We start from the raw sequence: 12947 nt of genomic DNA, 5'->3' as shown, positions 1-12947 counted from the left end.
ATGCACACATACACACACACACAAACTCGATGATTTGAGAATTCACCTGCCCACTCAGGACTTTAAAGCATGAACAGCAAAAGCCAAATACTTAGAATATCTTTTATTTGTGGTGTTACACAGGAAAGTCACAGAACAGCTTGCTGCAGGGAACACGGTTGTGGAGGGAGGTGTTTAGGGTGACACAGGTTATAGGACATTATTGTGAATGACTTGCTAAGTGTATCTTCCAGCAGATGCTGCTGGTGAGGGCCTGAGAGATGTCTCCTTCCCTGTGGGTTTGTCTAGGGCCAGAGCCATGTGCCAGCCCCTGTCAGGGTCTTTAAATGGCAGGGGCCAACATGTGGGGACTTGGGAGGTGACAGCCATGGATTTGGTAGAAAAAAGTGCTACCATCCCCTCCGCCAAGGAAACAGGTCTAGATAGAGCATACTGTACACATCCTCGGGAGGAAACAGATATCAGTGAGCCTGTCCTCTAGGCTCTGCCCTATTCTAGGAAGACTGAAGGAAGACAGCCACTGTTGGGTACACCTGGTGGCATGATGTTTATGTCCTCCATGGTGAGGGGTCCATGGGCTACTCTGAGGGGTTGGCTCTTGGAGGTGGGTGTTAGCAGGGCTGTGACCCATGGCTGGTAGAGCCCAGAGGAACTGCCCACTTGCTGAGAGACGATTGGAATGAGTGCTGGTGCAGAATTGCTTTGGTGGTTTTGTTTTTAAAGAAAATACTAAGATCAACTTTGGGATCAGCATCTGAGGTAATAAGTTAAGAGTAAGCACCAAGCTGGGTGTGGTGGCGCATGCCCGTAATCCCAGCATCTGGGAAACTGAGGCAGGAGGTTTGCCACAAATTGGAGGCCAGCCTGGGTTACATAGTTCCAGGCTAGACAGGGCTGAAAAGTGAGACATTGTCTCAAACAAAATTGAAACAAATACAAAAGAATAAGCACCAGAGTGGCCTTCCCACACGCTGCTGGCTGGCAGGGTGGACGGCTCACAGATTCTTCATGCACACTTGGCAGCGGCTGATGTGCGTGCGGATGAGGCCAGCCTTGAGTGTGTCAGCGGATGGTGTGCTCTGGAAGTTCTGCTCAGGGATTGTGGTCAGCCAGAAGCTGTACTTGTTAGCGAAGTAGTGGCAGGTACCACGGCCCCCGTTACACTCGATAAAGGGCGTTGCGCGGAAGTCCTCCAGACAGCTGCCCGGTGACACCAGTGACTGGCCACCGCCTTCATCCCCAGCTGCAGTGTGCTGCAGAGAGAGAGAGAGAGAGAGAGAGAGAGATCAGGAGATGGAATGTTAGGGGTCATGTGCCTAGAACACACAGGCACCTTTGCCGACTGTGTTAAGTACATACTTTTTTGTTTTAAAAAAATTATTTATTTTATGTGAGTACACCTGTCTCTCTCTTCAGACACACCAGAAGAGGGCATCGGATCCTATTACAGATGGTTGTGAGCCACCATGTGGTTGCTGGGAATTGAACTCAGGACCCTGGAAGAGCAGTCAGTGCTCTTAACCACTGAGCCATCTCTCCAGCCCAAGAATATACTTTTAAGGCACAAGCTCACGATGTTGCCCTAGTTGGTGTTGAAGTCCTGGACTCCAATCATTGCTCTTTTCTTAGGGTCCTGAGCAGCTCACGTCAAATGCATGTGACACCACTCCTAATTTTAACAGTCTTTCCTGTTGCCCAGGTTGGCCTCAAACTCTCTATGTAGCTTAGGATGACCTTGAACACCTGCCTCTCCTCTCCTGCCTTCTGTCTCCGCTCCCTGAAGGCTAGACTTACAGGTGGGCTCCTATGCCCAGCTTATCTGGTGCTGCGGAGAGTTCAGGGCATCGTGCATGCAAGACCAAGCCACATCCTCCATCCCTGTTTGGCCCCTGTTTGTTTGCTAAGTCACTAACAGGAATATCTGTCACATAGACCCTGGGGAGAATGCTCTGCCTTCAGGGTACCTGAGGGGACCGGTCCTGATGCTGAAGGGGGGCGCTAGAGATGCGGGCATGGTATGAACCATAGCACCCATGGCTGGTGGTTCAATAAAAGCTGCAACCAAGAAGAAGGTATAATCTGTAGATATGGCTGACTACATTTTGGTTAAACAAAATGTAAAAGAAAATGTAAAAGACTATCAACTATGCATTCAAGATGTCCAGTAGATGAAAAAAAAATCTTGAAATAAGTTGGTCTTGGTAGCTCATGAGTTTTTTTTTTTTTTGATGTTGTTTTGGTTTTTTTTAAATCTTTTTTTGAAGACAGGGTTTCTCTCTGTAGCTCTGGCTGTCCTGGAATTCACTCTGTAGACCAGGCTGACCTCAAACTCAAAGATCTGCCCATCTCTGCCTCCTGAGTGCTGGGGTTAAAAGCATGCTTCATCACCACCAGCTCATGTTTGTAAGCCGAGTCAGGAGGATTGCCAAGAATTCTAGGATCAGAGTGAGAATCATTCAAAAAAAAAAAAAAAGCCAAAAGTAAAACAAAACAAAGAAAATTATCACACGGAATGAGCACCACAGGAGCTGGGACTCCGCGTGCAATGGAGTCCAGACCCCAGGTTTCCCACCGCTGGATGTCTGAGACCAGCTAGTCAGCGTGTGCTGTGTGGAGTGCTCTGCATTCCAGAAAGAGTCTGTATGAGAATTTCAGCACTTTGGATAGAATTCTTCCAGGCACTTAAAGTGCAGCAAACCAAGAGAGTGTAGACTTAGGTGCCAAGGCAGAAACATTGCATTTCCTGTAAATGTGGGCTTGGCAAATCGCTTCTCTCACTGGGTGAACCTAGCCCCTTGCATAGCACAGGGCCCAGCCCAGATCAAGCTGAATTACAGCCCTCACATCCTGCGTCCGCTGCGCTTGTGGGACACACAACTTGAGCAATTGCCAGGTATGATTAGTGTGTGTGTGTGTGTGTGTGTGTGTGTGTGTTTATCTGGAGGTCACTGTTTAAAATTGGATGATTTTCAATTTGTTTCCATCTTATTTTTTTGAGAAGGAGGTGGCACCTTCAATCTGGCGCTTTTTGGATAGTCTGGCTGGCCAGGGAATGACTGGGATCCCACTGTTTGTCTCCCGGCGCAGGCACGCCCTACCTTGCTGGTGTTTACACGGCTGCTGGGATCCAAACTTTATCCATGGAACTGAAATCTGCAGTCCTGGTCTACTTATTATGTGTCCTTTTGTTGAACATAACCCTGTGGCCATCAGTCCGGTCATGTCGGGCCACGCCCCAGGCCTCTAGTGTCCACCCTAGGTCACCTGGCTATGGCTAGGTTTCTCCACCCCCAACCTGCCCCCCCACCCACTATAGTAACCCAGCCCACTATAAAAAGGAATGCTTGGCCCCTTCTTTCTCTCTCTTGCCCACACCCTCTCCCTTCTTTCTTTCTTTCTTTTTTTTTTTTTTTTAATATTTTTATTTTCTATATTCTTTGCTCTCCCTTCTTTCTTACCGGGTCCCCCCACCCCTGTTCCCCATCTCTCCTCATGGTCATGGCCAGCTCTCCCCCCTCTATCTTTTCTTTCTCTCTTTACTTTTCTATCTCTGGGTGGTCTCTTCTCATCTATACCCGCCGTACTGGAGCAATGGAACAGGCCTTACAGCTTCTAGCAGCCCTTCCTCCACAGGTACTCGGGCCTCCGCCCACAGGATCAACCGGATCAAGGACTCCATCCCCCACTAGCCGGGTCGCCTTCCTCTACAGGTACACGGGTCCACTCGCCAGGCTTACAAAGCGGTAGGTGGGGAGAGGTCCACCTTGTCCCAAGCTCAGAGTATGGAGAAGGGACACATACCATGAGGAATGAATATCCAATCCACAAACTCCGCCACCCGGCCGGGCAGTGGGGTATAGAGACGTCTTGGCTGTGGACGGCAATGGCTACGGCCGGAGCCTCGCACACAGAGCAGCGGCTGATGTACGGTTTGATTTCTTCCTCAGCCACCGGCATCATGGGCAGAGGGGCCGTGGTGGAGAGCCAGTAGGACTTGTCGTTGCGGCTGGCGTAGTAGCAGACGTCCCCCGGATTGCAGTACAGGAAAGGCATCGTGCTGAAGCGTGCCAGGCAGGAGCCTGCCAGCCCTGTGTGAGGAGCATGTGACAATCTAGCCCGGTCTCCCCCTCAGCTGTGTGGCCATGAGGCCAGAACTGGACTCTGACTGTGCCGGGCTGCCCTCATCCCCCTGTTCCTATGGCTGTGTTGAGTCCTCTCCTTGTTTGCCCTTTCTCCATTGCGTTGTAAAGCTTACTGTGGGAAAGGGGCCACAGACAGTGCTCCAGTGCCCGCAGTGGTGGCACCCTGTTGCTATACTTCCGAGAGCTGATGGCACCTGGTGTCCCCAGCACTGACATACAGACTGCTCCAGGCCTCCACGTGCACTTTGGCTCTCTGAGGGACGGCAGGCAGAGACACCCACCTTCACTGTGCGTGTTTTTAAAATTCTCTGAAGTCATGTTCATGCCCTTTAAAGGCACACACACACACGCCTCGTTTAGTATTTGTTTTTTTGTTTTTTTTTTGTTTTTGTTGTTGTTGTTGTTTTTTAAGCATCTATGTGAAGAATTAAGTCCATGACGCTAGGTTTGGGTCAAAAAGCAAGAGAATTTAGAAGCAACGGGAGCCTCCAATGGGGAGGGCAGTGCGTGGCTAGACTGACTCATGAGACATGGATGCGATCTTAAGTTAAAGGCCCTATGTGGGGCCCTGAGGCTGAGGGTCTAGGGAGACGTCTGTCTCATGGCCATCTCAGCCTCTCCTAGGCCCGGAGAAGGTGGTGGGCCACGCAGCTGAGATGAGCTTGGCGCCGGGACCCACAATCTCGCAGTCATCACCACCAAGCCCAGGAATGGAGTTGGGGCTCGACAGCAGTACCTACCTAGGTCCTGGTTGTGCGCTTTCTCCTGGCCCTCGAAGTACAGCAGGCTGTACCCGCTCCAGAGCTTGTTCATGCCCACCGGGCACATGGGCTCCTGGTCCGTCTGGCTGTGCTTCACCAGGAGGTAGCCAATGCTCACACTGCGGCCTGGCATCCCTGGCAGGCCTGGGCTCCCTGGACGGCCTGGCTCCCCTAGGGCCCAAGAGAAAGTGGGCACTGTTCAGCTGCTGTGAACTCCCAGGGTACCAGGAACTGTCGCTAAGGGCCCTGTCCTACCCAGGCAGCCACCTGATCCTGTTACCCACCACTCTCCTGAGACACACCCCCTATGTCTGCTTTCGCCTAGGACTCCCTTCCTCGTGACAGTCCCCTGCCCAGGGCTAACTCTGATTTGTCCCTGCTGGAGGATGTGTGTCTCTGTGGCTACCCACAGCTGCCACCACAATGCGGCTCACTGTCCTTTGACTCACACTGGAGACATCTCTGGTGTTTTGTCTCAGTATGGCTGCAGCAGCAGCTCAAACCAAGCTTGGGTTGATTAAAACAAATCTTTTTTAGGGTGTGTGTGTGTGTGTGTGTGTGTGTGTGTGCAAATGGCTGCTGCTCCTGGTCCATCTCCTCTTGCACATGTACCAATAATTTTAAGAACTAATACAGGTCTTTACAGCACCCAGGCCAGGCCTGGGTTGAACCTGCATCTGGGCTTGGGAACTTTTGTGTCCTAACTCAGCCAGGATTGTTCCTCCCCTGCAGACCACGCAGGGTGCCCCCATCCTCAGCAGAACTTCTGTCCCATCAGCCATCTGTCACATACCTTCCTGGCCAATTGGACCCTGGTGTCCCATGGGCCCTTGGTCTCCCCGGAACCCTGGAACAGCGGACACGCCACCTCTGCCCTGGGGCCCAGCCTTGCCTGGGGCTCCACGGAAACCTGTGAGACATCAGATAAGTGGGTGTTACTTTTCTTAGCAGCGTGGTGTCCTGTTGAAGGGGACAGAGGTGGGTACAGAGAAAAGGGGAGGGAGGCCTTTTCCCAGGGGGTTACAGGGCCCAAAGCCAGAGCCCTACCTGGATCTCCAGGAGGACCCTGAGGCCCTATCTCTCCCAGTGCACCCGGAAGGCCTCTCCTGCCCTGAGGACCCATGGTCCCAGGCTGGGCAGCAATCTTCTGGGGGATGCCCGGGATGCCTGGGGATCCCACGGAGCCAGGAGCACCTGCAAGGCGAAGAGAAGCGGTGAGCTCGGGAACCGCCACTTTTCCACCCTGACCTCACCTGCTTCTTCTCACTGAAGCCACCTGAAGGCACGCAGAGACACACCTCAAGGTCCCTCCCCCACAGACCTCTCAACACTCCACTCCACGGAGGCTCTAAGAGCACGGGCTCTCCTCTCCAGTCTTTAGACAATGGGGCGCATGCCAGCCTGAGCTGTCACCCACAGTCACCCTCACCTGGGAATCCTTGGTCGCCTTTGGGTCCTTTGGGGCCGCGGTCACCCACAGCCCCGGACGGCCCAGGGTTGCCCATGAATCCTTGTTCACCCTTGGGCCCTGCAATGAAGACAGGATAGTTAAGCCCAGTGCACGGCGTAGGTTCTGTAGCCCCTGCCCACAGAGCCGGACCCTCACTGTACCTTTCTCCCCTGGAAGACCAAATACACCAGGCTGGCCCTGGGGCCCTGGGTCCCCAACCCATCCTTTCTGTCCAGGGAATCCTGCAGCTCCAAAGCTCCCCTCATCTCCTTTGATTCCAGGAAGTGCATTTGGCCCAGGTGGTCCTGGGGGGCCTTGGTAGCCTGAGGGCGTAAGTCACAGAGTGGGAGGGTTACCATCCTCAGGGGACTCCGCCCCATTAAACCTCCACCCTCCACACCCTTCCCAGCCAGGGAAGCACCCTCTCTGTGGGGTTTAATGCTCCAGGGGCCTCTGTGTGGAACCACATGCAGTTCGTGGGACATTCTGGACTCATCCCTGTCGTAGTGGACATGTCAGAAACACTATCCTTTTCAAGGTTGACTATTGTGCTGTAATGTGTGTAAACTGCCTTTTGTTTGTCTTTTATCTTGAATGTTTTAAATGATGTCATAGGAACTTGATTGATGTTTAAATCTAGTTGGTAGCTTCATCTTTACACATCTCTTCTGGATATTTTTCATGCTATCTCTGTCTGTCTCTGTCTTTCTGTCTCTCTCAGTCTCTGTCTCTCTCAGTCTCTGTCACTCTCTGTCTCTGTCCCTCTCTATTTTCTGTATGTGAGTACACCGTTGCTGTCTTCAGACACACCAGGGGAGAACATCAGATCCCATTACAGATGGTTGTGAGCCACCATGTGGTTGCTGGGAATTGAACTCAAGACCTTCAGACGAGCAGTTGGTGTTCTTAACCTCTGAGCCATCTCTCCAGCCCTGCTCTGTCACTTTTTAATATTTAGCTAGATTGTGGTGGATGTGGTTGGTAATTAAAAATACAAACACTAAATGATGAGAAAGGCACATTTCTGAGGCCACCCAGGCAGGTTCATGGCTTATCCTGTCTTGTGATGTCATGGGGACCATGTGGTGTAGGTGACCGGGTGGGTGGTGATGACACAGTGTGCGCACAGTGTGTGACTGTAAACTACTCCCTAAGACCTGTCAACCATCACAGCCCCTGTTTACCTTGCAAGCCAAATATTCCTGGTGCGCCTACATCACCGGGTAACCCAGAGATGTTGGATGGTGGAGAGATACCAGGGAAACCCTGAAGTCCTGGGCTTCCAACTGGGCCACGTTCCCCTTAGGAGGAAAACAGAAGTTAATTTAGTACCTCCTGCCCACTTTTAAGCACCCCATTTCCTCCTGGGTTGTTCTCTCCAGGGGACCGGTGTTGTCGAGGGTGGGACAGGTATCCTCAGGACAAGGAGCATTTCAGGAGAGGAGGAGGCACGAGGCTGTGCTCAGGATACTGAAGCCCAGTGCCATTAGCTGCATGCTGGCTACCGCGAGTCCTGAGAACCTGTGAGAGGGCTTGGTCCTCAGACACCCATGAGAGAATGGTTGTCAGAGTCTGTGACCAGGGACTCCAATACCAAAGATAAGGAGGAAGGGAAAGTAGTTGTCTTTCAATAACTGAGTGGGGCTGCAAAATGAGCCAAGATTGGTGTAAAATAAGCCGGACCACAAAGTATAACAGCAGAGACAAGAGAAGAGTTCATGCCCACGATTCTCCTCGGAGGACCTCGGCTAGGTAGCTCCGCTCACACATGTGGGGTCAGCTCATGGAGACAACATGGCTCCTTACCTGGGGTTCCCCGTTCCCCTTTCTGCCCTGGAGCTCCCACAGGGCCTGGAAGTGTGTTGGCCTCTCCCCGGTCACCCCTGTCTCCAGTGGGGCCTGGGAGCCCTGGGTCTCCATGGCCATCAACACCTGTGATAAAATGACAACATCAGAGGTCAGTGCCAGCTCCATTCATGTAGGGGAGGTGGCCTCCCCCATGTGGCATGACAATCCTCATAGTGTGAAGTAGAGAAACTGAGGCAGCCGCCCTGGTCTCAGCATCATGGGATCTGAGACACAAAAGGGATACCCCACAGAACACGGTAGAGCCCTCTCTCTATGGACAGGAAGCCTCAGACCTGCAGAGGGTGTGAGATCATGGCGGTAGCCATGCTAGGGGATGCCATCCCGGGTCTCCCGGCTCTGGTAGCTGTCCATGCTCCATCTTCATTGGGTTTGGAAATTTGACATTATTTAAAAATATTCCCTGTTCACAGGTCAGGTGCTCAAGACAAAGTGAACAGCAATATAGTCTCACAATAATTGCCACAGCCCCACCGTGACTGTTGCCGCCTCTCTGTGGCTACTACAGCTTCGCCAGGCTTACTGTCAGTTGCCCATTGAAATTGGAATCCACATGCTCGTGGGAACATGCATTTTCCTGCAGGTGGATGAATGCTTAGTAATGTAAAAAATCTACAAAGAGCTGGGCGGGCGGTGGTGGCACATGCCTGTAATCCCAGCACTTGGGAGGCAGAGGCAGGAGGATTTCTGAGTTCAAGGCCAGCCTGGTCTACAGAGTGAGTTCCAGGACGGCCAGGGCTACACAGAGAAACCCTGTCTCCAAAAACAAAAACAAAAAAAATCTACAAAGAACCGCTAAATAGTAGTTATATAGGATGGTTTTTAAATATATATTTAAAAACTTCCCCACTGAACGTGCGTGATTTTTATAAACTGTAAAGAAGATAGTAGGTGATCTGGCAGTCCTGGGCCAGTGCCCGGGGCACTGCTGAGTACCTGGGGATCCGGGGAAGCCTTTGGTGCCTGGCAGACCGTGTAATCCGCTGATCCCTCGGATTCCTGGAAAACCTGTAGGAAATTGGCTCACCGTTAGCTGTGTAGGACAGCAGCGGGCCGTGGCTGGGAGTGGTCCCAGGACAATTCAACATGCTTTTCTTTACATGTCTGGGCAGTGCTGCCCTTCATCTGACACGCAGACTGTCCCTCATGTGACCCACGGTCCTACGCATAAACACTCTTCAGACATCTCCGGACTCTTAGAGCTGGCTGGGGACAAAGAGGCATTGTCTCCAGGATGCCTGTCATGGCATGTAACCGATTTATAAAAGCTGTGCTTGGGCTACTGAGTTGGCTCAGTGGGTACGGGTGCTTGCTTCTGGGCCTGACAACTCGAGCTCAAGAATTCAGTCTCTACATGGTGAAGGAGAGAACTCACCCCTGTAAGCTGACCTTTGACCTTCCCTACTCACCCCTGCAAGCTGAGCTTTGACCTTCCCTACTCACCCCTGCAGGGTGACCTTTGATCTTCCTTACAAGGACCATGACATACCCTGCACCCAGTCAGTTTTATATATATGTGACACACAGTAAATGTAATTTAAAAACTAAAGCTTCGCTGGGAGCAGACGGCCTGGTGTTACTTCTATCCTGTCCATTTCTAGAGGATACAGAACACAGGTGAGTGCCAGGGTTGGGTGTGGTCTCGGGATCCCAAGGTTTTGTCTCAAGGCCTTGGAACCCAGCACATGCAGCCAGCCACAGAACATGAGGGCACCGTGTATGTCCTGATCTGCTAATGTGCTATGTGGAGTGACTAAAGAAAGACCCAGTCCTCTCTGGAAGCTTCAGGTCATTTTCTAGCAATCATATTCCCTCTCTGCGGAAGAGTGTCTGGCCTTTGGCCAGTGGATTCCACAGATACAAACCAGCACTTAGCATGTACTGGGGCCATAGTTAGCCCTTGTCACACCTGCCCCTGTAGACCCCGGGCTCTGAGATAATAGTCTACAGAGAAGCTCCGATCCTTGCAACCTGGCAACTTGGCCCTGAGTACTAGGGTGGGGGTGACTTGTCTCTCTTCTTGGAAAGAGCATCCCTTACCTGGTAACCCTGGCACGCCCGGCCAGCCGAAGTCACCCTTGTCACCAGGTATTCCGACCCGTCCAGGATCTCCCTGTGGCCCTTGCAGTCCTGTGAGCCCTGGAAAGCCTGTGGGGAAATGTTCAGGTAAGAGATTGCGCAGGGAGCGCAGGCCTTCGGGCCACCTCTCGTGAGGTTGTAACCGGCTGTGAATATTCCACATTTCTAGGGGTTATCACAGTCTGTGTGGCTGCGGTCTCCACAGAGCCGGGCGAGTGGGAGAGTATACAGGCCGGTCTCCTGGAGGTGAGTGATGGCCGCAGAAGAGGAAATGGCAAAGGTGGCTGGCCACTGGCTCCTCGCCTCAGGAGGCCTGGGCGGGCTGTGGCTACACTCTTACCTGTCTGTCCTTTGAGTCCAGGAGAGCCCTGAGCTCCGGCCATGCCTGTTATCCCAGGAAATCCAATGTCACCCTCAGCTCCTTTCTCTCCAAAGAACCCCTTGAGACCTGGAAGCAGATAGTGTGTCAGACTGTGTGGCACAAGTATGCTTCCCACAAGTGACATATGCTGACATGTGTCCTGTATCTGCTGCCCCTCGGACACGGGGGCTGCCCCTGGTTACAGTCACTCCTAGGAGGTAATGGGCAGAGATTTCCTGCTAAGTAAACTCCAATTAAGTAAACGATTCAGACACATTCATGTACATTGGCTTTGAGAACCTCAGCCATTCACTGCCTGATCTCTTATGACTTTAGCAAATGCTAGTACACTTGGCAAGCCAGGCCCAGAGATAGGCTCTGGACTGTTGGTAAATGAAGAAATTAAACCACTTGTGTACCTGGAGTTCCGGTGACTCCCCGCTCCCCCTTCAGGCCTGGTCTTCCTGGTAAGTCCACAGTGTCCCCGATATCACCTGTGACGATGCAGGGACAATGATGAGCAGAGGCTTTGCTGCTGGGAGGTGATTAGCTTGGGAGCTTCACCTGTGCAGTCTGGCTCCAGCTGCTCAGCAGCACCCTCGGGCCTGATGGCGGACCCCTGCTTCCACTGTCCCAACAACACTCACCGAAGTCCCCGGTAGGGCCAGTCTCGCCAAAGACCCCTGCTACTCCTGGAGTACCCTTCTCACCCTAAGACAAAATGAAGCAGAAGCGACATTGAGGCTTCACGTCCTGAAAACCCAGGACAGAAGCACTGGTGGCTGCGGAGTACTGAAGCAGCCGCTGACAGGCGCAGGAAGGGAACCTTGTCCTCCTGTTGGCTCATGGCTTTTGGCACAGGCTTTGCTGCTTCTAAGTCTGCGGGCTGATCCCAGATCAGAGGCGGGGAGTGGATCTCACGGGTGAATCTGAGCAGAGGAACCCACTCACCCGGCTTCCTGTGAATCCTGGGAACCCCGTAATTCCAGGAGGGCCAGACACCCCAGGAAATCCTGGCAAGCCTGGTGTGCCAGGGACTCCAATGTCTCCCTTGGCTCCTTTGATGAAGCCAGGCCTTCCAGGTAGCCCAGGGATTCCAGACACCCCGGGGACCCCAGGCATTCCTTGGATGCCTGTGGAAAGAGCAGTGAGTTAGGCCTGGTGAGGGGGAGCTCCCTTCTCCCCGTGCTTGCGGTGGTATGTCTGGGCACGTCTGGGCACGTCGGCCAGCGTCCAGAGCTAGAAACCACGGCACAGAAGAGGGCTGTGGCTCTGGTATTGAGAACAGTCCTGAGTCCAACTGCATAGATGCTGAGGTATGGGAAGACTTAGTGCACAAAGAAGCCTGGCAAAGTGTGGGCCGCGATGCAAGGCGGGGCGGGTGGGCGGGGCTATCGCATGACTAGCGTCTCACCTTTTAAGCCCAGGTAGCCTTTCAGGCCCATTGGCCCTTCATCTCCCTTTTCTCCCTTGATGTCCTTCATCCCTGGCAGGATGAGAGGAGGTGGTCCTGGGGGGCCCCGGTCCCCTCGGTTTCCTGGAAGAGAACAGAATTCGGTCATGTCCCGAGCTCTGTCTGCTGATCTCGGGGATAGATGGTCAGAGGACCCACAACCCCCGAGGCTGCAGGAGCCACAGAGATGCAGAGAAGACCACAGAGCTCAGGGCACCTGCGTTCCTGGTTTGATTTACAGTTTTAGCCTTTTGTTCTGTTTTCTTTTGAGATAAGATTCCACACGGTCTAGACCGCAGGAGCTCATCATTCACGGATCTTCCCAAGTCCAGGACTACCGGCGCACACCACCATGCCGTCCTAATTTAACTGTAAAAGATTAACGTCTGCTCATGGCCCCAGATATCTAAGTTAGCACGAAAGCTATGTAAGAACACAGCTATGGGTTAAAATCTTGAAAGAACTATTTTGTTACAAGTCTGCCAAACTTGTAACTTTTTAGCTAGGTGCAGTGGGTTTAGGCGGGAGTACTGGCTGGTTCTATGTGTCAGCTTGACACAAGCTGGAGTTATCACAGAGAAAGGAGCCTTCCTTGAGGAAGTGCCTCCATGAGATACAGCTGTGGGGCATTTTCTCAATTAGTTAACAAGGGGGAGGGCCCCTTGTGGGTGGTGCCATCCCTGGGCTGGTATTCTTGGGTTCTATAAGAGAGCAGGCTGAGCAAGCCAGGGGAAGCAAGTCAGTAAGGAACATCCCTCCATGGCCTCTGCATCAGCTCCTGCTTCCTGAGCTGCTTGAGTTCCAGTCCTGACCTCCTTTGGTGATGAGCAGCCCT

At 52.6% G+C, this 12947-nt stretch overlaps 1 protein-coding gene across 2 annotated transcripts in view; it reads right to left on the bottom strand.

The window, feature by feature from the left end:
* Positions 1-88: 88 nt before the first annotated feature.
* Col4a2 (collagen type IV alpha 2 chain) overlaps positions 89-12947 on the bottom strand; it is a 139550-nt gene continuing 126691 nt past the window's right edge. For both annotated transcript variants that reach the window (XM_052162165.1, XM_052162166.1), the window contains exons 33-48: positions 12074-12196; positions 11611-11792; positions 11307-11370; positions 11079-11153; positions 10639-10746; positions 10260-10367; positions 9156-9227; positions 8160-8285; positions 7538-7654; positions 6515-6676; positions 6333-6431; positions 5951-6097; positions 5697-5813; positions 4883-5074; positions 3802-4088; positions 89-1253 (exon numbers count right to left, since the gene is read on the bottom strand). In XM_052162165.1, coding sequence (XP_052018125.1) covers positions 996-1253; positions 3802-4088; positions 4883-5074; positions 5697-5813; positions 5951-6097; positions 6333-6431; positions 6515-6676; positions 7538-7654; positions 8160-8285; positions 9156-9227; positions 10260-10367; positions 10639-10746; positions 11079-11153; positions 11307-11370; positions 11611-11792; positions 12074-12196 — 2237 coding nt within the window. In that variant the 3' untranslated portion in view covers positions 89-995. The remainder of the gene's footprint in view (positions 1254-3801; positions 4089-4882; positions 5075-5696; positions 5814-5950; positions 6098-6332; positions 6432-6514; positions 6677-7537; positions 7655-8159; positions 8286-9155; positions 9228-10259; positions 10368-10638; positions 10747-11078; positions 11154-11306; positions 11371-11610; positions 11793-12073; positions 12197-12947) is intronic.

The sequence above is a fragment of the Apodemus sylvaticus genome, chromosome 18, assembly GCF_947179515.1.
Source record: "Apodemus sylvaticus chromosome 18, mApoSyl1.1, whole genome shotgun sequence".
NCBI classification, from domain to species: Eukaryota; Metazoa; Chordata; class Mammalia; order Rodentia; family Muridae; genus Apodemus; species Apodemus sylvaticus.
This window is presented reverse-complemented; position numbering and strand designations above follow the sequence as displayed.